At 40.9% G+C, this 23,986-nt stretch overlaps 1 protein-coding gene across 1 annotated transcript in view; it reads right to left on the bottom strand.

The window, feature by feature from the left end:
* The window catches only part of LOC134537643 (tyrosine-protein kinase transmembrane receptor Ror-like), a 309,127-nt gene that overhangs the window by 12,548 nt on the left and 272,593 nt on the right, over positions 1–23,986 (bottom strand). Inside the window, exons 3-11 of the mRNA XM_063378309.1 lie at positions 14,642–14,685; positions 12,796–12,974; positions 11,803–11,944; positions 10,288–10,360; positions 6,432–6,636; positions 5,134–5,258; positions 3,825–4,108; positions 2,435–2,665; positions 1,531–1,676 (exon numbers count right to left, since the gene is read on the bottom strand). Of these exons, the coding sequence (XP_063234379.1) occupies positions 1,531–1,676; positions 2,435–2,665; positions 3,825–4,108; positions 5,134–5,258; positions 6,432–6,636; positions 10,288–10,360; positions 11,803–11,944; positions 12,796–12,974; positions 14,642–14,685 (1,429 nt within the window). The remainder of the gene's footprint in view (positions 1–1,530; positions 1,677–2,434; positions 2,666–3,824; positions 4,109–5,133; positions 5,259–6,431; positions 6,637–10,287; positions 10,361–11,802; positions 11,945–12,795; positions 12,975–14,641; positions 14,686–23,986) is intronic.

Genomic DNA, 23,986 nt, shown 5'->3' with positions numbered 1-23,986 from the left:
CACTGCAACGCTGTTTGTACCGACCCTTTGTGTCGCCCCCCTTTCAGCTGTCACATTTGTCACTCTTTAAACGTGAGGGGGATGTCCTGACTTCTGCTTCCCGTTTTCCGTTTGTTTGAATGTTGTTTCACGTGCTGCAGAGTTACTTTCCGCCCGCCAACGCACGGCAGGCGCCTGGCTGGCATTCGGTTGATCGAAGGGGAGGAGGGGGGTGGGGAGCTACCCAAAATTTATGTGTACAAGGTCAGCACGATCTTATCTTTCTCTCTTCGGCTGTTGTAAATGACCGTGAACTAATGGCTAGGCAGTGCCGTATTTTTTTAAGCCGAGACAACAATTCGAAGGCGGCCCTTACCGTTAACCAATTATCCGGGTTTATTATTTTTTTTTTTACAGAATTTCAATTATCCGGGCATCGGCGGGTCCCAATGAACACATATAATTGGGAGTTTACTATTTTTATCCATCTGCTGCGAAGGCGCAGTAAGCCTCGGGAGATGTTACGTCACATGACCTTGGCCTTAACCCAGCTGCACGCTGGTGTCTGAGAAGCTTGACAAGACCTTCCGGGCTTACCTGTATAATCGCTAGTCCGTGAAATTTATGATGTGATTTTTAAGTAATCATGTCAATGAAAAGTAGTTTTGTCTGGGAATATTTCACCGTTTATAGTGATCAGTCAAAAGCAACATGTAATCAGAGGTACTTGAAAGGCTCTAATCGACTCAGAAGATCGGCAAGATCGGCAGCAGATGATCGGCATCGGCATCGGCATGATCGGCAAAATAGGTGATCGGCCCAGCTCTATATTATAGTGCTGTTAAGATTAGGAGTTAATATTCTAAGAATTAAAATCTCAAGGTAAATGATCATTAAAGTCGACACGCCCACACCAAGGTTAGTTTTGGCGTTCCTCCGGAGGCTACGCGACGAGCTAGGCCCCAGGAACCAAAACAAACCAAACTGGTGCCACACTCAAGACCCTGTGCGTATTTATATATAAAATTTGGAATGCGCTTCTCACGCAGAACACACAAGAAACATTAGCAACACCTGAAAACACCATTTGCGGAAAATTTATTTTCCATTTTGTTTTGGTAAAGCATGTATGTAAACGTCATCAGGGGTGTGCCTAAGGGGGGGGGGGGGGGGGTACGAGCGTGACCTGACCCCCCTCCCCCCCAGGGCTAAAAATATTTTAATATTAAATTAATAAAATGAAAAAAAAAATATTTAGTATGATATTAAAAAAAAATTCAATGACACAAGCATAAATGTTTAATTAAACAGTATTTTAAGATAGCCTAAATCAGCAATATTGAAAACGTATTTTTCAAAATTTTCCCGGGGGAGGACCCCCCGACCCCCCCTCCCCAACCAAGCTGGGGGGTATTCCATATCCCCCTGACCCCCCCCCCCCCCCCCCCGAGCAAAATCCTGGCATGCCACTGAACGTAACAACTACCATTTAGATATGAACGCAGATAAATCTGATGATTGATTTACAGTGACACAGACACGGTGGCGTACCTTGGCGCCGGCACCGTTGAGCTGGTGGGAGCGGGGACTGTCCCGGTTCTTGCGACGCCGAGCGCAGAACCAGCAGGTGAGGAGCACGAGCAGCAGCAGTCCCGCCGCCGCCGCGCACGCCGTCGTGTACAGCCACATGTTGTCCACTGGAACATGGTGCCGTGCACCTGCCATTCCGGCACCTCCGGGAGAACACCCACTGCACGCTGCTCGAGGGGCCAACCCGAGTTTCGCGACTCACAAGGCACCATTTCAGCATTACTTAGGGACTTTTTCCGTGGAGAGCTTTAGCCTGGCCTAGTCAGCCCGTCACGCCATCCTCACTCCCCCGTGCCGATGGCTGGGGGTACAATCCAGCGTCTGTGATAATCACCCCCGTTTGTCATCAATACTGACACAACCATTATAAAAAAAAACAGGGATGGAAAAATTCAAATTCTCAAATACCATCAAATCTTCAGTATAAGAAAAAATGTGATATTCAAGGAAAAAGCTTCAAAGAACGATATTTTGCGGAAGGGGAAATTCAGAAATTCAAACACTAGTACCCGTGCAGTTGTCAAAAACTACATTATTTAATCCTACAGAAGCTACCAAAATAAATGCTTTTCTCTGCCACCAATTACAATGCTCTGGGAATGTATATTTAAGACTTCAGGGAATATTTTTGAGGTGAAAAGTAATGGTTTATAGTTTATACTTGACATTGTAATTTTTTTTCTTTAAATTTTAAAAACCAAATTTTAATGGTTTTAATATTTCTTCCAAAAGACTGATATCTGTATTTTTCGCATATATTATTTTATTCCTGACCCTCGAAATTTTAATTTGGATTTGGATTTGAGGTACTCTTGTAAGAAGGATTAGAGAAAAAGTGGACTCAGCCCTAAACGTAAAGTCTCACCACACTGAGGGATCTCGCACAGCTCCTTCTCGCCACGCTTGTTGAAGCACCACGGCTTGGGGTCCGTCCCTCCCGGGTTCCTGCAGTAGTTGTGCCCTCCGCCGAGCTCCGGGTACTCGGAGGACTTGAAGCTGAACACCTTGTGGATCCACTGGTCGCACTCCTCGCCCGACACCGTCTTGTGCGCCGTGCCGCGGTAGCGCTCCCCGCGACCCCAGTAGCACACGTCGTCTGAGACAATGCGGCGGCCAATCAGCTTCGTGTCGCGACAACAATCGCTGCTCAAAACAAGCAAGGTTCTTACAGACATTCTAATATCGACATGAGTTAGGATTAAGAGTCAATCTTTCACACCATTGAGATATCTTGCTTGATACCTAGAGACAAGATTTTACGGTTTAATTTTTAATCAAATTTCATTTCCTTACAACAGGGAATATTTTCCCATTAAAATTCTTGGTGCTTTAATTTTGCAAAGCATTTTTTTTTAAAGCTCTGTTATTTTACTTGCTATATGATACCTACCTGACTGAATGCATAACCATACACATTTGATAAATGTAAACAATCTGTAGCCAGTATTTGTTTGGAGGATGGAGAAGGAGGGGGGGGGGGGGGGGGGAGAAATGGAGTGTGGAGAAGGTGGCTGCACTGGCTTGGGCTACAGTTTGGCAAAGTTCAGTCTTCCCCCTTATAAGCTATGAGATTAAATTTAGGTTTTAATTGTTTCACCATGACAAAAGATACACATGAAATATCACTAGTGGTGGATATATGAATATGAAGGCTACACATATAAGCTAACTATGTTTATGCCAATGTCAAACAGAACTGGTGACTTCTCCCCTTCCTATCCTTAACCGATGGATGGATACGCTGCAAACAGTACCTGATGTTTCGACACTGACGCACAGCTGCAAGGTTTTCGACACTAAGGGACAATAACGTAAATCACATATTCACGTTTAAGTTTATCCCTTGATTCTGATAGCATAATCTTGTATACATTTATCCCGTGCTGCACTAAGCTCGCTGTTTTAATTTAGTACACATAAAAATATCCTGGAAAAAAACCAAAACTTGTGGTATAACAATGAATTACAATTGCAAGTTAAATTCGAAAGAAAACATTTCCACAAGACCTGACATAATATGTTTTCATTGTGTTATTCCTAGTTTTTTTTTTTTTGGAATTTTTTAACGTACTGAATTAAAACAACAAGAATTATACACGACAAGATCATGCCATCAGGATCAAAAGATAAAATTGGATACGTTATGCGAAACATGTAACGTTATGAAACAGCGCTTACAGAACCGTCAAAAAACCGCTTGTGTTAGAACTTGACCAGACGAAATGCCACAGTTCGAAGCCCGCGGGCCGGCGCACCTGGCTGGACGAGCTCGAGGCGCGGGATGCCCAGCCGGATGCAGCCCAGGCTCTCGGGCGAGCCGACGGCGGGCAGCTCGCTGCAGTTGGGCAGCGCCAATTGCTGGCCGATGAGCGGGTGCCGGCGCGCTATGGCGTACTCCATGCGGCACATCTCGTTCTCCAGCGCCTCGCAGTCCTCGCGGCAGATGCGGCGCGGCCGGTCCGCGCCCGCCTGGCACAGCTGCAGCGTGGAGTAGCACAGCGACGGCACCGCGAAGCTCTCGCAGCTCTTCGACAGGTCCCTGCCGCGCACACACGCGATATTCATCGTTTGGCATGGCAACTGACACGGCATATGGGTTGTAGTTAGCCTGACACTGAAAAAAAGTAGGCCTAATCAATAAATAGGGAAACAATTTTATGGTTTTATTTTTAGGCGAATTTATATTTTACAACATGTGATTTCAGTGTTTTTTTTATAATTATGTTTATTCATAAAGAAATTTATGACACAAAGTTCAATTTTACTTATTTCAAAGGACAGTTTTGTTTTCACAGATGCACGATACACATTTTTACACTAATACAATTTTTAATGAGCATGTCTAACCACTCAGAAAAATAAAAATAAATTGGCAAATATTTTTAGGTTTGAAAAATGCAACAAAACAATAATTTAAAAATGAGTTACTAATTTAGTTACAAACTTCCTGCTAAATAAATTACATTAATTGAATTTACTACCTTTAAAAATATACATTTTATTTTTGATTTTAGTTATTTTTTATTTAACATGCTGATTATAATTTCATAATTTTGGTTGCACTTTGGTGCTGTATGGTATATTAACTTGCATTTGATGTTACATGGTGCATTGACACTCTTTTCTGTCTTATCTCAGTTGTAACACAATTAACCATATATAATTGTCCCTATTAATAAATTAACTTTGTTTCGTCACAGTTTGAAGAAATTCTATTCAAAATTCTTACAATAAGTAAAGCAATTTTTTTAAAAGTATATGCTTGTCCAAAATAAAAAATCGCAAAGAGAAAAAATTGTCTTTCTCCATCCTTTGCTTTGAAATATTTTTTTATCCCTAAAATTTTGTTACAATATATATATATATATATATATATATATATATATATATATATATATATATATATATATATATATATATGCACACGGAATAAAATTTTACAAAACACCAAACCAGGTGGATTTTAAAAACAATTTGAAATTTTTAAACTCAAACATAACGTGGTAAGACAACACGCCCCAGAAGTGACTGGAGAAACACAGTACAGTATGCTACGATACCAACTCCGAATGTGCGACGACCGTAAGAGCTGCTGTCAGTTTCTCTTCCAGCTGGCGTTGCGTCTGGGGCGGAGGGATGTAGACATTCTTATTGCCAATGAATTTGCTGCAAATGGATCCACGATACACCTGGAACCAATAAACTGTTAAGATTATACCCCACATTATTTCCGGCCATGCTTCTCCTATCCAGTTAAGAGTCTTCCATACTGTCTGCCATTATTTTACTTAAACATGAAATTAATTGGAGCATACAAAGTGAAAAATTTCTGAAATACTATTAGAAACATATTTAAATCAAGACATAGGTAATACCTTCATAAAACTTTATAAAGAAGCAGCCTGTTAGAAAAGCATACAACTGGGTGCATGTGGTGTAATATCTTAAGGGGTAGAAAAATATAGACACAGTAAAAAATAAAACTTTAACAAAAGCCAAAGTGGATGAGATTTGTAGGCAGAGTTAAACTGCTATTAAATGCTTAGTTATTTGCATTTAAAAGCACACACACTTAAGGAATAAAATTAAATATACCATGTATCAAAAGCAATACCCTAGAAAAATTAATCACTTTAAAGCTGCTAGATGAAACCAACATTAATAAGTATTTGCTATTACTATAACTCAAAGGGATTTTGTATTATTTCCCACTTACATAATGAAATAAAGGTATGCCTTCTAGTTGACTTAATAAACATAATTAGGTCGACCAGATATGCAAATCCAAAGCTACTATTTTATTTACCAGTAATGAGATCTTTGCATTGAAAAATCTGATTGTGTTTTAGACCAAAACACCGTGTTCAAGTTTACGAAAAATCTTTTTTCCAAAGGTAGGCTATGTACACCAATAGCTCATTCCACACTCGATTGGGCAGTAAGGAATGTGGTTTTGCTTCTCTAACGCTGAACATTGGTGTTTCATCTGGAAATAACCTATGTCAACATCAGCAGTATTCCGCCAACCAGAGGAGAAAGACGTTACGGTGTCTTCAAAATCAAAAATAATTGTGAACTACAACTGTCTCAACTAATCAGTAACAAGCTACAAATTAAATGTTGGTCATATGCTTTAGTGCACATAGTTTTTATCAACGTCTTAACTTTTGGGTTAAGACCGCATTTAAGGTAAAAATGATGAGACAGGTGTTGCAGCAATCTTCAAAGGCGATGAACAACTGAAGAAGGCTGTAACATGGCAAGCCGAAACATCGTCCTCGGACGTGGTCTTAACCCAAGAAGTTGCAACAAATAAGAGGTGCTGTTTTGCTCGGAGTATGTCGGGGAAGTTCCCCACTTGCCTGGCAGACGCCTTCCAATTCCGTGCCCTCGAACGGATCCCCCGCCAGCGAGGTGGACGAAGCCGGGTCTGTGGACGAGAGACCCGGCACTCCGGAGAGGTTCGGCTGGAAGGTGTGAGGCCCCACGGGCGGAGAGAGCACGGGCCCCAGCCCCCCGGTGCCCACGTGGGCGGGCGGGATCGGGACCCCCTTCCCTGGACCAACGCTGCAAGGACGGGACATGGGCAAAATTCCACGTTAAGATTGGTCCCACCACTCAGAAGGCTGTTCAATGACTACCTACGCATCATTAAAGTGCATTCCAGCTAACATGAACATGTCTGAATTCCTGTTTAGCATTTCATTTCAATTAATCAGGAATTTAATTAAACAACTTCTAGTGTACTGACAGTTGGAACAAATGGAGCGCAGGCTATGTTCAAGTTGAATTTGATGCAGTTGTCAGAAATGAATGAATGTCGGAAGTTCATTACAAAACGTTCAGATCAGCTAAAATGCACTAGAAGAGAGTGTGTACTATGCCCAAGATAACTCACAAGCTCAGTGGTTGTTGGAATTGATCTCCAAACAAGACCAAGTGTGGATTAGCCTACTACTTTACTATACATTAGTAAAATACAAGACAGTTCCCTCTATTTCTGCTAAATATACTGATCAAACATTCACCAACTCACACGTAACCTGAACTTACGTTACCTACACTCTAACAATAGAAAATACTTTTTGCCTGCCCACGTTTTAATATTAATTATTTAAATAATTATAAGTTATAATTTAATATAGAAAGTATTTTCAACATTTTTAATGAAACATAACTTACTGAAATTATTTCATAGTATTTTAAAATATTTAAAACTGAGCAATATTATTTTTTAATATTGGCAATATGCATTACTGAAGATGATATATGTAACCTGCCACAAATTTGAGTTCCCAAAAGTCATACCAATGGTCTGTGTATCCTTTCACTGTTGTTCTGTCAAAAGGCAGTGTTTGTAAAAAAACTTCATATGATTGTGAAAGTTCATAAACACTGAACACATCAAAGAAATGGGTACCACTGGTATTAATTTTGACAACTGTCAATTTTCAGAAAAGTTACATGGCACAGATTTTAGTGAAGTTACCCATAGGGCTTATAAGAAATCAAAATCTGGAAATTTTGATAAATGTTTAGCAAATGTTAATTTAAGTACATAATGTTTTCAATTACAGACCTCCATATGCAGCTTGCATTATTATAGGTAAGATTGAAAGTGATTTTGTGAATGAAACTAGGTTAATTTTGATGGGTTAGCACAATACAGAATAATTTCTGTCCACACCCTCCAAGTTAAATTAATAAGGGCATGTAAGAATATTTGGCAAACAGTTCTTGTAGAACAAGAATTCAAAATTTACACCCTCGCAACAACTGGTATAGGCCTACTTATACACCAGTATCACTAAAACTGTTTCCACAAAATTGCATATAATAAGAATACAAACCATTAAATGGCAAACTCATACCCAATAAATACATGAAGAGTAACAACTAATCAAAAATTGTTTCATATCCTTAAATTTGTGAAACCTGCAGTGAATGCAAAATTTACATTCCTTTTATCAAAAGTAAATAATTCAGCCAAAACCAGCTAAACCTTTAAAAAAATACACGGAAGAAGTCCGTGCAAATTAGATTAAGAAAAAAAAAAAACTACTGTGTAATTTAAAAGACAGGAAACCCATGCATGATTAACATCCAACAGCTCTATGTCGAAAAGACATTTTGTTAGTGTGAGATTTATTTGGACAACTACATTACTTGAAATACTTCCATCCTTCCTCGACACCCCTCTATAACCCTTCACAACAAATAATAAGTCTGTCTTATTTTATCAGTCATATCGTAGGCCTTCAATGTATTTTAGGTTATGTGTGTTTTCATTTCGACAATAAAATAAATAGGTTGGCGTATCGGAAGTGCTACCCTACTTAATTAACCTTAACAAAATTGCAATCGACCATTTTGAAGTCAGGTAAAGGCCCGATAATTTAATTTACCTGCTTGTTTCATTCACGTCCGTTTCCTGTCCGCGAATAAGTGACATTCGGAAAACGATCTGCAACACCACGACGAAATAAAGATGATTTGACATTTGGTCAATCCATTATTCAGCGGTATTTCTATTCACCACCCCGCCCACTCACACACACTAATTCACTTTATTTACGAATATTGACAACTCATTCGCGAGAAGCAACCACCCGAATCCATGGCGCGAACGGTGGACGGTAAAAGCCCCGAGAGCCTAGGCTGTATGGTGCTGCCGCCACACGAAGCGCAGCCTAACTATCTGTACGGCGGGTCCGGTGCATTCTCCGAACGCAACCGCGCGCAAAACTGTTTCCCAATGCACGTCTCCACAACAATAACTGCAGGCGCGTTAAATGTAAGGTGAAAGAAGCTGACACGAATCACAGAACTAAAGAATAAACATTTCAAACTACACCACTACAGAATAATACTGCTTCCGTAAGGATCTGAACCCAAAAATTTTAATCTCGCTCATTAAATTGCATTATTGACTCGCGAAACATAGTTACAGTCCTTTCAACGCATATATTTCTAATTACCTTAAATATAATTTAAATCTCAGATTTCTAACCACAATCGAAACTTAATCTCTTATGTCACATTCTGAGGCACCATCACAAGATGGAATTCGGCTTCGCATGTCATAAAATACGACTATGCTCCAAACTACTTGATACAACAGGCAACAGCATCACAACAATAGCCAAAACCACAAACGATAAACACGCCACATTTAACGGCGTTATCGATAAAGGCCTAGCATGTATGAAAACATTTCATTTCCCTGACCTTATCTACATAAGTTTTTTGAATGATTTTTAAATGGGGAAGCTTGATTTAAAATATTTTCATGAACATACGCCACTGCTGGTTTTAACTGTATGTCATTGAGAAATAATATGAATGAACAATAAGTATGAATACACAAACACACATAAAACCAGCCGAAATCAGTTTATGTCAACTGTTAAACACATAGAGATTTCCGTTGAAGGAATTAGTCGGGAAAAATATCACAGCACAGACACACAGTAGGCTGTCAACAATGATACAGTTGCAAAAAGAACGAAAAATACAAACTATCTTGGACAACCCAAGAACAAACAGGTGAACCCAGCGATGATAGAAAAAAATATATATAAATAACTTGCGATGAAACTAGTACTTTGGACAACCCAAAGATGATTGCACAGACAAATACAGTAGGTTTCCTAAGACAAACAACAAACTGATAAGTCTGTTTGTGCCAGAAACGTCGCAACTGTTTGTTCGTTTGTGCCGTCGTCGTTGTGTTTTCCAGAATATTGTTTAGTTTCATCGCTTTGTTATCCAGATTATCTGTCTTGTATCATCGTTGGTTTCGTCTGTTGTCGTTGTGTTCTCCAAGATTGTTGTTGGTCTGTATTTTTTTTTTGTTCTTGTTAAAACTGTTTCGTTTGCAGTCAGCCCACTGTTTGTCTGTGCTGTGATATATTTTTTTTTCGACTAATTCCTTCAACGGAATTCTATCTGAGCTGCCCGTGTTTTCAACATTTGACAACGGAAGATTTCGGCTGGTTTTGTGTGTGTTAATACGTTCATTCTCCTTGTTCATTCGTATGGTTTCTCTATGAGATACAGTTAGAACCAGGTATATGGCACATGTCCATGAAAATATTTTCAATCTAACCTATAGCCTATATTCGTAGATGTTATTCCAGGATCCCCCCGTTCCGACAGGCTACAACGACGTTCCCAAAGGGCCTCGCACTCCAAGTGTCAGTGGGGGCGGCGACTCACCCGTCCAACAAGCCGGGGAAGTTCGGGAATACCGGGGCGAAGCCTGGGATGTCCGCCGGCGCGCCGACACGACCTGGAGAAACCAAGTACAGAATGTCTCATAACTAGGGACCGGAAAAATTCGCGGGTTCAATGACCTGCAGGATTAACTCCATAGTTCTACGTACACTCGGTCAAATGTCACCCACTCATTGGCTGCTGTCTTGTGAGACGTTTCAACGTAGCAGCCTGTGATTCGATAAAGCTTTTGGTCGGGCGTTTCTAATTGGCCCAGAGTCATCCAGGTGAGTTGTGAGCCAATGGCAGAGGCAGCACTGAGGTATAACTATTTGTATTTTAGCCCATCGCGAAATGAATTCGCGAATTTTCCCGGTCTCTAGTCATAACTCGTCTCATACTTGACACCAGGACTTACTTTACACGCTATAGTAGAAAACCATTTAGGCCAACTCATATCTTACGCTAGGATAAATTATAACAAGAAAGTATTTTCAGCATTTGAAATTAAACCTGACTAAAGTTGTTTATAATACGCGTATTTGAACATAGTGATAACTGATCAATTAATTTTTTTTTAAATATTGGTAATATGCTACGCTGAAGAATATTGTCTCAAATTCTCAAAAGTATCTGCCAATGATGTGCGTATTCTACCGCTGATGTTCTGTCAACAGCGTTTGTAAATAACTTCAGGTGAATGTCAGTGGACGTCACCCAACAGCATATGTTGTTTTGGAATCGGGGGGGAAATGGCTTCCAAAGAACATGAAACACATTCGTACGGTGTATCAGTGACAAACATCTGTTGTTTTCTAGTAAGTATTTAAGTGGGGTTAAACATAACGTCATGCAGCGTCGTGGAGCAGTGGTTAAGACACTGGATTCTGATGCCAGAGGACACAGATTCGAATCCTGGTCCGGCTATTCTGATTTCTGTTTTCGCTGGTTTCACGAGATCACTTTCTATCCGGCTGTTATTATCGTCTCTGATGACCTAGTAGCTATCGACGAGACAAAAATTAATTACGTGCTATAATATTCACTATAGTCTGTCTCACATAAAGAACACATGGCGAACACTGTTGCCAGATTGAGACTACCTGGCATGTTAACATTAAAAGTACTATTTTATGTATCATCGTTAATCATAATGAGTTTTAAAATATATATATTATTTTTAAGCATGCAACTTCTCTAATTTATAAGCCCTTAAAATAGTGTCTACTGATAGTATTATTACAGTTGTAGTCAATCTGACAAAAAATAAACTAACGCTAAACATGAATTATTATTTTAAAGTCACTGTTAACAACAAGGCATGTATGTCATAAAAGTATGTGCTATGCTTAAAAGAGCCAAAAAAAAAATGTAAACAAATTGTTACCAAAAACTGTTGAAACCAAGATGGCGTCTTTCAATTACGTTCTCTTAGAAATAAAAAATATATATATCAGATGCTGCTCCTGATGTAATACATTAAGTTGAGGCCGAGGGACGGACTGTAGCTCGACTCACCCCAGCGGCTCATCTTGACCATGAGCACGGCGGAGGTCTCCGCCCTGTGCTGGCCGTTGCTGGCCTCGCACTTGTAGAAGCCCGTGTCGTGCGTGTCGAGGCGGCTCATGCGCAGTCGCGACCCCAGCACGCCCGGCTGGTCCTGCCACACGCATCCACTCACTACAGCAACTGTTCATTTCGCCACTTTTCCGGCGACTTCCGTGACAAGTCCTTCAGTTTCACTGCATATTTTTCGTAGGTGGTGCTGGTGGTTGGGGTGGGGGGGTAGTGGCAGTAGCGTAGCCAGGATTTGTGTATGGGGAGAGGGGGGTGGTGGTTAAGAAGCATGGGTCCCCCCCCCTATTAAAGCGGGGGGTCCGGGGATCCTTCCCCGGAAAAATTTGGATTTTAAGGTGTAAAATAGTGCTATTTGAGCAGTTTTCGGTACTTAACTTTAAATATTGTAATGGTAAAAATATTATTAATTTTTTAATAAAAAACTGTTTGAGTGATGAAGTAAGAAATTAATTAAAGATATTTTAATCAATCCAAGTGCCTTGTCCACGTCCACTCAAAATCATAAATCATGCTCGAAGCTCGACAGTACAAAAAAAAAACAATAAAAATGGTTGGGTTTCGGCAGAACTGGCCTATTCCTGAAAACAATTAGCTTTAGCTTGAAGAGGTACCCAGTCACCACCTGCTTATAATTACCGCGCTGGTTAAATACAACAGGTGTAAGATATTTGAAAGCTTGGGACCCGTCACGGCGTCACAACCTTATAGCTTCTGCTCGTGACAGGGGTAGGGTAAGGGAAGGAGAATCGGTAAGGGCTCGCTTACTCTTCCCCATCCAGTGCAGTGGCCGGTGGATAGCAGTAAGACACCCAGGCTTTCAGCTAACCTGCTTTCAGATAAGAAAAATAATGGTGGCTAAGGGGGGGGGGGTTAGAACCCCTAACCTCCCCCCCTGGCTACGCCCCTGGGTAGTGGTGCTTAGCGGTGATGTACCTGCGGCGTGTAGCGGCGCACTGCCAGCCGGCCGCGCTCCTCCTGCAAGGGCGCCTCGTTCTTGTACCAGCGCAGCCTGGTGGGCGGCGGGGAGCCCGCCACCTCGCAGCGCATCTTCACCGAGTCGCCCGCCTCCTTGGTCACGTTCTGCAGCGGCCGCACCCAGCGCAGCGCCGACCCTGCGGGCGTCTCGCGGGCTCAGCGCTGGTCCACATGGAGGGGGACGCACCACAACGCCGAAATGCCAAATTGACCACAACCGCCGACAGCTAGAAAACTGCTGTGTACCACAACGCCGATATACACAAACGCCGAAAAATGTCATTGCACGACTGCCACAAAGGCTAGGTTAGGTTAGACTAGGTTAGGTTAGGCTAGGATGGGATAGGATAGGTTAAGTTAGGTTATGTTATATTACGCTAGGTTAGGTTAGGTTAGGTTAGGTAAGGTTAGGTTCGATTGTGGTATTTCGGCGTTAAGGTACATTTAAGAAACACACACAAATTCATTCAGTTGTTATTTCAGGCGTTGTGGTACACATCAGTTTTCTAGCTGTCGGCGTTGTGGTCAATTTCGACATCCGGCGTTATGGTATTTCGGCGTTGTGGTAACGACCCCAGATGGACCAGGGGATCTCGCAAGGGCTCGAGGGCCATGGTTGTGGGTCACACTTCACGTAAAATTATGAAAATAGAACAGAGGTACCGGTGTGAAGTAATTTCCATAGTCTAGTTGAAATAAAGGTCTATTTCATTGCTAGGATTGCGGAGATTTTTTTTTATTTTTCGAAAATCTTTTTTCGGGCCGCAATAAGGTTCATTGCTGGACACCCATGACCTAGTCGTAGGCTTAAGGTGACGAGAGTTAATAACTACTTTACTTCTCGGCTTCAGGTTTTAAGCCCTTGAAGGTGTCTGCAGAAATTCACGCCGTAACGTCGGGCAATCAATCGCCAATGTGCCATACTCCACCGTCCTACTAATAAATTAATAATTCTTCCCCCCTCCATAAAATTCACGAAAACTGATTAAGATTTATACAGGAGTCCTCGCAAAATTTCCGGGAACTGAGTTCATCTGCACAAGAATAAAACCTTCATTATTTGAAATAATGCCGAGAATAATAAATATACGAAAATTGTGTTGTCAACTACATTTATTGACGCGAATCACACGTAGTTTACACACCCGCCGCTAGAATACGCTGCCAGAGCAGCTATGTCGACTATCGAATCATTCCATTTTAAACGATATAATTAAACGGTTCTAATAAAAGCGAAAAAGACTTGGAAAAAAAATACTAAACTCTGGCTTTGGATCTGTTTTTAGTCCAAGAATTTCATTAAAAATACTGTCAATCTTGTTAAAAATTCATCAAACAGTTAATACTATAAAGTTCCCCTTCGGATTTGTGAACTTTGGTTCGCGCTACGCGCCACAGATGGCAGCACCGTGGTTACACATTTCCGTTCCATGCGACTTCCGTCGCATTCACGAAATTACTCCTGCCAAATGCCGTACACTAAGATCTAAGATGTTATACATCAGAAATGGGTCCAATAGCCAGTGGAAAAACTGCTACCAAACGTATTTCGCCTCGTACTTGAGAAAGCTGTAAGCAGAAACGACTCCCGCTGAAATTTTGGTCGCGGGCCGCGGATGACTGAAGGCTAGAGGGCTGTGGACTGAGTTGTCGAGACAAAAGTCGTCTGTTTTTAGACAGACGTGAATGTTTTATGCTAAACGACGTTTTGTGTGTGTAGCGCAACACATTAAATATTAATTTTTTGGACAACAAAAACCAACACAAACGAAAATAAATCAAGCTTGAAGCACAATGTACCCACCTGCCTTGTCTGGCGAGAGCGTGGTAGCAGCATCTGTCTCCGTCCTGCCAACACACGAAACAAAAAATAAAAATAAATAAAGCACGTGCCCTAAGAACGTTTGAACATGTATTACAAAAAAAGAGGGGTGGGGGGAATGTCCTTTTTAAAGTTACACACAACCATGCGGTATTGTTCAGGGGTGACCATCTATGCATTTTTACTACGCAGACAGTGTGAAGCTTCCTTTTTGCCCAGTTGACGGTAGGGACTCCCAAAAATGGGGTGAAATGTATTGTTTCCTTTGTGGTAACAGGTTCAAAGGACTTGTATTTTATAGTAGCCACTGCACAAGAAAGATTATCTGTACTTTTACAAAATAAATCTTTTGGAAATCAGTTGCCAAGAAATAGTGTGTAATGCTACAAGAAATATATTGTAACTTTGTACAACGCATGCCTATGGTTATTTTTGCATAGGTATATGGACTACGTTTTTCGAGAAAATACTCAGAATTTCTAACGAAAATTGGCGCATAATTTTTAAACCACGGAAAAGATAATCGAATATTTAACAATGCGACACTATTTTATTTTAACATACATATTTATGTGAGCAGTTAATAGTGGAAACCTATTCAGGAAACGTTTTAAAAATAACAGTAAAAGCAGACAGACAAGAAAACCTAGACAACGCAGCAAATAAACGAAAACAAAGATGAAGATAAACATATATATATTATGGACAATACAACGACAAACCAACGAACACCATTTTTTTTTTTAAATCTAAATTCCTTCCACGGAATTCTGAGGGAGCTGAATTGTTGCCCCTTGGATGGGTAGCCCTTCAGGATTTTTCTGACAGTGGTTAGTTTAGGTTTAGGTTAGGTTAGGTTAGGTTAGGTTAGGTAAGGTTAGGTTAGGTTAGGTCACTTTACAAACTAACCACTGTCAGAAAAATCCTGAAGGGCTGCCCATCCAAGGGGCAACAATTCAGTCAAGCTTTCAAAAACACTACTGTTAGAAAAATCCTGATGGGCTGCCCATCCAAGGGGCAAGTTTTCAGGATTATTTAAACTCTTAAAGGAGCGTGTTTTCAGAAATTGGATGGGCTGCCCTTCCAGTCTCTGTACAAATAAACCACTGTCAGAAAAATCCTGAAGGGTTGCACTTCCAATGGGCAACAATTCAGTCGCCCCGGAATTCTTGTACTGCCTGATATTAAAGTTTGAATGTTTTCGTTTGTGCTGTCGTCGTTGTGTTGTCCACAATACCTGTTAGGTTCATTTTGAGTTTATCTGTTTGACATCAGCTGATTTAGGCTTGGTTTCTGTTGATTTACGTTTTAATTTTTATTTATTATTTTGCATTTATGAATTTTTCCACGACAAACAGTGCAAAACGGCAATGGCGTATGTCCAAGAAACTGTATTAAATCAAAATTTCCCATTGTATGAATCTTTTAAAGAACTAGAATGGGAACCGGCAGTTTTGGTTCCATTACCATGCTTGTAGCCCGCAGTGCTTTGCAGGATGCATAACCGTTTACATATGCGTGTTGCCCGCTGAAAGTTTTTATAAAGTTATTTATAATCTCAAACACTTAAAAAAAAAAACTTCACTTCCCAACCACGTCGTGCTACACTGTAATTTTTCTTGTTAATGGAACTGAAATTAACATGTAAAATGACAGATATTTGTAAATTTGTCATTTACATGTATCGCTACACGAAATGTTCGCATTCTATTGGGTTCGGATTCATGCCCGGGAATAGGGGCTTTATTTGTGTTGTCCCAGTCACTTCATTAGTTAAAGTTATTTGTAAACCGTTCCCTGAATAGCTTTGCAATATTAACTGCACACGTTCACAAACATAATGAAAAAAAATGTCAATTGTTGAATATTTGATTATCTTTCCCATGATAAAGAAAAGAACGCGTGTATCTTAATACACATGATGGACGTGAAACTTCTTGGAATTTCAAACCTCGACTATATAGTATCTCTTTGGCCAAGTATCTATTCCCTGTCCTTTTTCGCGACAGAATTGTTTCACAACATTGTTTCAACGAAAACGTTGGATTAAAATTCAGCCTCGAAATTTTACTCCCATCCCGACCAAAGAAGTCACTTCAAAAATTAGATTGAATTAAACATATTTAACCATTTTCGTTCGCGCGACATAACCATTCAGTATTGTTTTTTTAAAAAAAAAAAAGTGTTTCAAATATGTAAAACTAGCCACAGCAGTATGTTGTAAAAATTCAACAGTAGTTTTCTTGTAGTATTACAAATTATTTCTTGGCAACTGGTTTCCAAAAGGAATTGTTTGTTAAAGTAAAAAAAAAAAAATGTTTTCTGTGTAATATACTCTTGTGTCCTACAGCGCGCGGTTCGCTGTTTCCCCGAAAGACGAGTTGAAACAAAAGATAATAAACATGAAACTGCCGCTGCGGCGGTCGGTGAAACGCAGCACAGCGCGTCACAAACGTTGCCATGGAAACTATCCCCCGGGGCTGACGAGTGTTCCCCCGCGGGTTTTTAAGTGAAACTTATTTCCCACAGCGAGGAGCGTTTGGTCCAGGCGATGACTCGTCGCAGCGTATCGAAAAGTGCAAAGGTCAGGATCGGGACGCTGGAAGGCCCATGTTCAGGGCCGGATTTAGAGGTCTGGAGGCCTCGGGGCAACAGAGGAGCGGAGGCCCCCTGGCCTCAAATTATTTTCCAAATAAAATGAACAATTTTTTTTCAGTCGAGTTTTCCAATAAATAGTTTATCGTCAAATCAAGTAGATTCTCTTAGTATTTAAAAAAAAAAAATACATAAATATAATCGGAGACAAGAATTATATGAAATTAAATTTTAGTGTTAATGAATATTTCTGTTAATATTTAACAATAATATAATCATGTATGTACAAAGTACTGTAGGTAAAGGTAAAACAGCGAAAAAAGAATATCAAAGGATTTGTGGGGGCCCTCCGTTTGTGGAGGCCCCGGGGCTTTCGCCCCGGTTGCCCTCCCCTAAATCCCATGTTCGTATCATTACCATTCAAACTGTTGCAGAAATTCCACGAACATACAATAGAAAACATGCGAAACATATCGTCATCATTGTGAGATGATTTAGCTATCTTTTCGGAATATTGGCGTGCTTTTGCAAGTATTTAAAGTTTCCGTGGTGTTGCAGAATTTCCCGGGAGGTCCAGAAGTGTCCAGAATATTCCAAACCGAACACGAACTTCGAAATAAACCTGCTCCTGTTGGCTGAGCTGAAAAATGTTTTGAAATGAAACTTATTTTACAGTCAGTAGGTTTAAGTCTAGACGATGACATCACAGCGTGACGAAAAATGCAACGCTTTTGTTTTTGCGTTTTTCTGCTAAATTACCCTATTACTCAACTTACTTGTAATAAAAATATTAATTTTAGCAATAAAATGTCTTTTTATATTGTAAAAACCAATTTTCTAATTAATTTCTTTATAAATGTCAACTTTATGCAATTTTATTGAGGGATTAAGATACCGGGAAAAAAAAAACTGGAACTGGAATCGTTTTACTTCTTCTATTCTACTGCCAACCTAATTAAGAACCACAAATGTTTTTTGCTATATATGTAACTTTAAATATACCAAAATTGTATTAGGAAATCAACAAATCACACACCCTCCTCCCCCCCGAACCCTAATTCTGCATCCAACCTTGCCCCCTCCTATGATTCTTTGGGGGAGGGGGCAAGTCTTTGTAACTATCATCACTTGTGCGACTTTTTACATCCAAGATATTACGCTAAGCGAATGTGTGTTGAAAATATTTGTGGCAGAACAACAAAGTGATGTATACAGTTAAAAATGCTACAAAATAATCCTTAAAATAGTGATGCCAAAAAAAAAGATCAACATGGCGTGTGAACCGAGCTTTAAGAAGTAACTTGGCACAAAACACCACTATTTTCTCTACGAACAACAGAAGATTAAAAAAAAAAAAAAGTGTAGACATATTGTGGGGAAGTACTACTGTGTTCTTCATGCCAACGGATGCTGCCCCGTTTCGTGGGAGAAGCTGTAAACCTCCCTCCTCTTTGCCGATTCCACGTGCTGCTCCCACCCCCTTCACCCTTCTCCAACCCCCCCCCCCCTTCCTGTAGAAACCCCAACGCCCCTCCACTTCATGTCGGTCTTTTCCACTTTCTTTTGTGTCCGCTGCAGATATTCACAGTCCGGTGGAGCGGCATGCCGACCTCGTGCGAAGCTCCCCCTCCAACCCCCCCTGCCAACCCTCCCCACAGGCGCCGGACGGACGGAACTCCTGACCGGAAAGAGGGCAGGTTGGTCTGTCGAGCTCCGACGTGCTCACTTCCGGTTTGAACTATCGCAACACAGTGACATCTTTGAATGTATATATATATACTGTATAGAAGTCGCCAGCCCAAGTTAAAATTTCTAATACGGTTTGAGGTAGTTGGTTAATTCACCGCCGCAATCGCCACCATCTCTAGGGCATCGACTTGTGGTGGTCCCTAGCGGACAAGTGTCGAACTCTACAAACACCCCTTCCCCCTCCCGCTGAACGACCTTGAGCTGCAGTGAATGATGGATGGGGGGTGCGGGGAATGACAGCGGGCGACAGTGCTGCGCTCTAACGTGTAAATAACAACTAAGACGATACAGGATGTTACGGCAGCGCACTGCAGCGGTGAAGTTCCCAAGCTACTCACCATACGCTTCTGAAAAACGTAGAGTAAATCCTATCCACTCGCGACTTCTATACAGTATATATATTCAAAGGTGACATTCAACCTCTATATGCAAACATCTTAGCTCTCGGAGTGTGGCATCTGGTAGGAGAAATTTATTTCGTGAATGGAACGGTAGTCAAGTCGAATGAACGGAAACGTGTAAGCGCGGTGCCGAAGTCGTCAAGATGGCAGACCCACGTGCGGCAGCATAGAAACCCGTATATTGTCGCTTTCGTGAACATTAAGGGGAACACACCAAAAATGCATTGGTGTGCCAAATTAAACTTTATGATAGAGAAACTACTCTGGAATATATCTGGTAAACTAAAATAATCATAGTAATAAGTAGGGACCGGAAAAATTCGCGGGTTCAATGTCCTGTAGGATGAACTCCATAGTTATACGTACACTCGGTCAAATGTCACCCGCTCATTGGCTGCTGTTTTGTGAGACGTCCCAACGTAGCGGCCTGTGATTCGATAAAGCTTTGGTTGGGTGTTTCTCATTGGCCCAGAGTCATCCAGGTGAGTTGTGATCCAATAGCAGAGGCAGCACTGAGGTATAACTATTTGTATTTTAGCCTATCGCGAAATGAATTCGCGAATTTTTCCGGTCTCTAGTAATAAGTATTTAAAAATGTTTTAAAATACGTTCGAAAACTGGCATTACAGTGATTATAAATTGAAAAATCTCAACAGGCTCGGTAGCACAGCGATAGAGCGCGCGTTTTTAAACTCATCAATTTTTTTACGCGGTTCAAATCTTGTACTGGAAAAAAAATAATAACATAATAATATTAAGTAATAATAATTTTAAATCAGCTAAAAAAAGGTAAAAGTTTGTTTGTAGGAAGTATTTACACTCTGATTTAAGTCGTGTAAGCAAAAAAATATATACCTATACAAACATAAATGTTTCAGGTTATTATTTTAGTAATACCATAGAAGTATAACTTCTAACCTGTGCGGAAAGTTTATATGTATAGTTAACGGTTTAGTGAATTTTAATAAGATGGGCATTATTTTAATAAAATTCCTAATAGTAAATCAGGTCCAAAGCCGGGGTTTATGATTTTTTCATGTCTGTTTCGCTTTTATCGAAACCGTTTATAATAGTGTAAAATGTCCATATGTTTCATGCTGCTGTCTGCGCGTGATGGTGGCAAGAAACGTTTACGATTCAGTCAGCGGTTTTTAGTAGCGGGCGCATAATTTATGAATTTACTGATTTATGAAAGTGAGCAGTCACCTTCTTTTTTTTTTTTTTGCTCGCTAGTTCGCCATATTTCCGACGGAGCAAATATATCTCGGAAGTCGGAACAAAGCGTGGTTTGGTACGGGTTACCTGTAACTGCGAGGGACTCTTCGTTTGAGGTGCATTTTCCGTTGAACAGTCCGTACATTCGCAATGGAAATTATTGATATTTTGACCGACTGACTTTCATCAAATAATAAATTCGTTAAGTTGGTTAAGAGGAAATTATTTATGGCACCAAGGAAGAAAAAAAAAACGCTAACCATACAGATGTATAGCCATGGCACAGAGGAAGGCGGCACGGCAGTAGACCGAAATTCGTTTGAACGACATGCACTAGACCGAAAGTTATTTGGCCAAAACGTCGTTTGTACGACATTCACTATACTGAAAGTTATTTTGCCGAAAATTCATTTGAACGACAGGCACTAGGCCGAAAGTTATTTTGCCGAAAAGTCACTTGGCCGACTCGCTCAGCAGACTTCCCGGAACACTGACTGCTGCCCAGCGAGGACTGTGTCTCGACTGCACTCTGAGCTCGAGGAGGAGGACGCAGCCTTCGTCGCGAGCGCCGAGAACGCGGGAGTGAGTTACCGGCGGGCCCTGGGAGCGGATGTCGCTCGCGTCCCGAACAATTCACAGCCGCCGGAAAAAGAGTCCAGGGAGAGAATGCAGACGCGCCGGGAATGAGAGAACTCGAAACACAGAAAGAGAAAGAGAAAGAGAGAAAGAGAGAGAGAGAGGTCGGAACAAAACAGGCGGGGCGTTAAAAACAAAAGGACGGCGGCGCTTACACCGACTCAGTTGGGGGGACAGGCCTGCAGTAATCCGACCCAGGACCCGAGAGAGAGGCAGGTTTATTTCACGAAGAGGAGCTTCACCGCCCTTACAGCGACGTGCTTAGAATAATTCTATCTTGGTGAGGAGGGGCACGCTCACGCTCTGAAAATGAATCGGCGATTTAAATCAGTTAAATCATAGAATTTACAGAATTTAGGGGTAGGGGGGGGGATAGCAGATACATGAAAACAGAACGCGTACACCCAAAATAACACCTCCACAAATAAAAAAATTTTTATCAAATAATGTCAAATAACCAAATAATTATTTTAATATCTCAAAGTTTTCAGTTACGTTGTGAAAACAACGCATAGAGTTAAATTTCGTATAAAATCCATTGTTGTTTGATATGAGGCACTATTGTATTTTTTAAAAGTGCTACAGAACAACAATGCCGCATTATGCATTAAGGATCTATCACGCACGTCTGTCGGCAATAGCACGGTTGTTCGTCAACCCAAGACTGCCACATAGAGAAATGTTGCAGTTTTACATGGTTTAAAATGTTTCACAACATGCCACATCTACATGTGCCACATATTTATTTGTGGCCGTTTTACACTCTGACGATGATTTTATTGCATGCCACAATTTATGCTATTGTGGTTTTGCATTTGAATTGTTATGTATTCAACTCCCACAACAATGAAATCACAGCTTTCAACAACAAGCAAAAAAAAAAATAAAAATGTTGTCTGTACTTTAACGTGATACAAAAATATGCACAAGTACACAAAGTTTCAAGTTCTTACACTAAAAAAAAGTACTTCTAACTAGAAACTGGAATTTTCAAATGCCTTCATCTCAAAGCTAAGCTTTTGACTTGTGGCAGCATTGATTTAGGTGTGAGTACTGTGTTCGCTGAGAAACCTTTGCCCTCCTTGAATGTTTGGATGATTGTTACTCAATCAAGTTTTTTTTAAAATTATGAACGGATTTTGATGAGGTTTTTAACCGAGGAAGCCATTATTATATTGGATTACACATAGGCTACATAATATAGTAACACTGTTTTATCACTTGCTGTTTCCTCCATTTAAATGTGTTACATATATATTTTTTTTATTTAAAAAAAAATGTTACCCATGAACTTAGATATTGGCGAACTTTCATTTGAAATTTCACAAAATGAAATCTGGTATTCAAAATTTGTAATTCCCGCTCATCCGCGCCTATACTGCACCTATACAGCTGTAGCTGGTGCAGGTGTGGCAACCAGGCGCAGGTGCAGAAGATGCAGTTGCACCCGCCAGTAGAGCGATTAAGTTGCAGTTGCTCGCTGTACATCATCAGACGTCACAAAGGACATGGAATCATCGTACTTTTGTGACGTTGTGGAAGCAAAAATATGGAATCCGCATAATCGAGCCACTTTGCAGGCTTATCGCAAGAAAGCAGTTGGAACAAATTCTCTATTTCCGGTGGTTTTAGATTCTCTGGACATTACCAACCCCAAAATACACAAATTAAAGTAAACTTTTATATATTTATTTTTTTGGACCAGAGATATCAGTCAATTGCCCCGCTGTGTTAGACGCAGCGGCCGAGATTCAAGAATCATGTCAGCTCCCTCGCTCATTCCCCAGACGAAGAAGACCCGGCTAAGGAATGATCGTGACTACCAACTATGGCGATTGCCGAGACGGAGACTTAGTTTTTTGAGGTACATTCAGGCCCACCCGCTAGATAGAAGCAAATATTATATATAAGCACAGATACATTGATTGTGAGAAGTAATTCATCAGCTAACATCACGCAAAAACAAAACCAGTGAAAATTAATTTACGTTATTTTTGTAGCCACATATTTTGTGATGTGGCTGGCATACCTGAAATTTGGCATCTTCTTCTCATTTGTACAGAACATACTTTTTTATTTTATTTTACAGAACAGCAGTAAGTTTTTTTTTGTTTTTTATTTTATTTTATTTTTTTAAACTCCTGCCCGCGTGGCTTTTGCTAGTAGTTCATGGGCCCAACCTACAGATACCGTCACACGTCGCGCAAAACAATGGTTCCAGTTTCCACTGTTAAGAGTCGCACTTCTGTCTCCCTCCTTTTTCTATGCCACCTATCGTCGTCTATCGTCCGCGTCGTGATTCTTCCTCGTCGGCCTTGCCATCGGTCTCGCGTGAGTGATCGCGGGGGGGGGGGGGGGGGGGGTAATCCCCGACCGAACCACTGGGCGCAGTGTGTTCTTCCGCCGCACAAATTAGTCAGCCCTTCATTTTTTTTCTTCTTTCTTTCGCCGCGCCCACACCCCTCCACCAAACGACTCATCCTCATTTAACACCCTTCTCTGGCGGCCGCTTCTTGTGGCTCGAGTCTTAGAATCGGGAGGGGGTGTCGGGAGAGACACAGAGGGAGGGGGGAAGGGGGAATTTTATCTCGTCAGGGAGATAACATCTGCGGCTCTCCCCTCCGTGACGACGACTCTTCCAGAGACGTTTGAAGTCCCTGTCTGTGTTTTTTTTTTCCAGGACCACAGCCCTGGAACGCGCCAGTGATAAAATATTTAAAAAACACTTTCT

The sequence above is a fragment of the Bacillus rossius genome, chromosome 12 (genome assembly GCF_032445375.1).
Source record: "Bacillus rossius redtenbacheri isolate Brsri chromosome 12, Brsri_v3, whole genome shotgun sequence".
NCBI classification, from domain to species: Eukaryota; Metazoa; Arthropoda; class Insecta; order Phasmatodea; family Bacillidae; genus Bacillus; species Bacillus rossius.
Note: the sequence above shows the minus strand (reverse complement) of the source record. Positions and strands in the feature narration are given on the sequence as shown.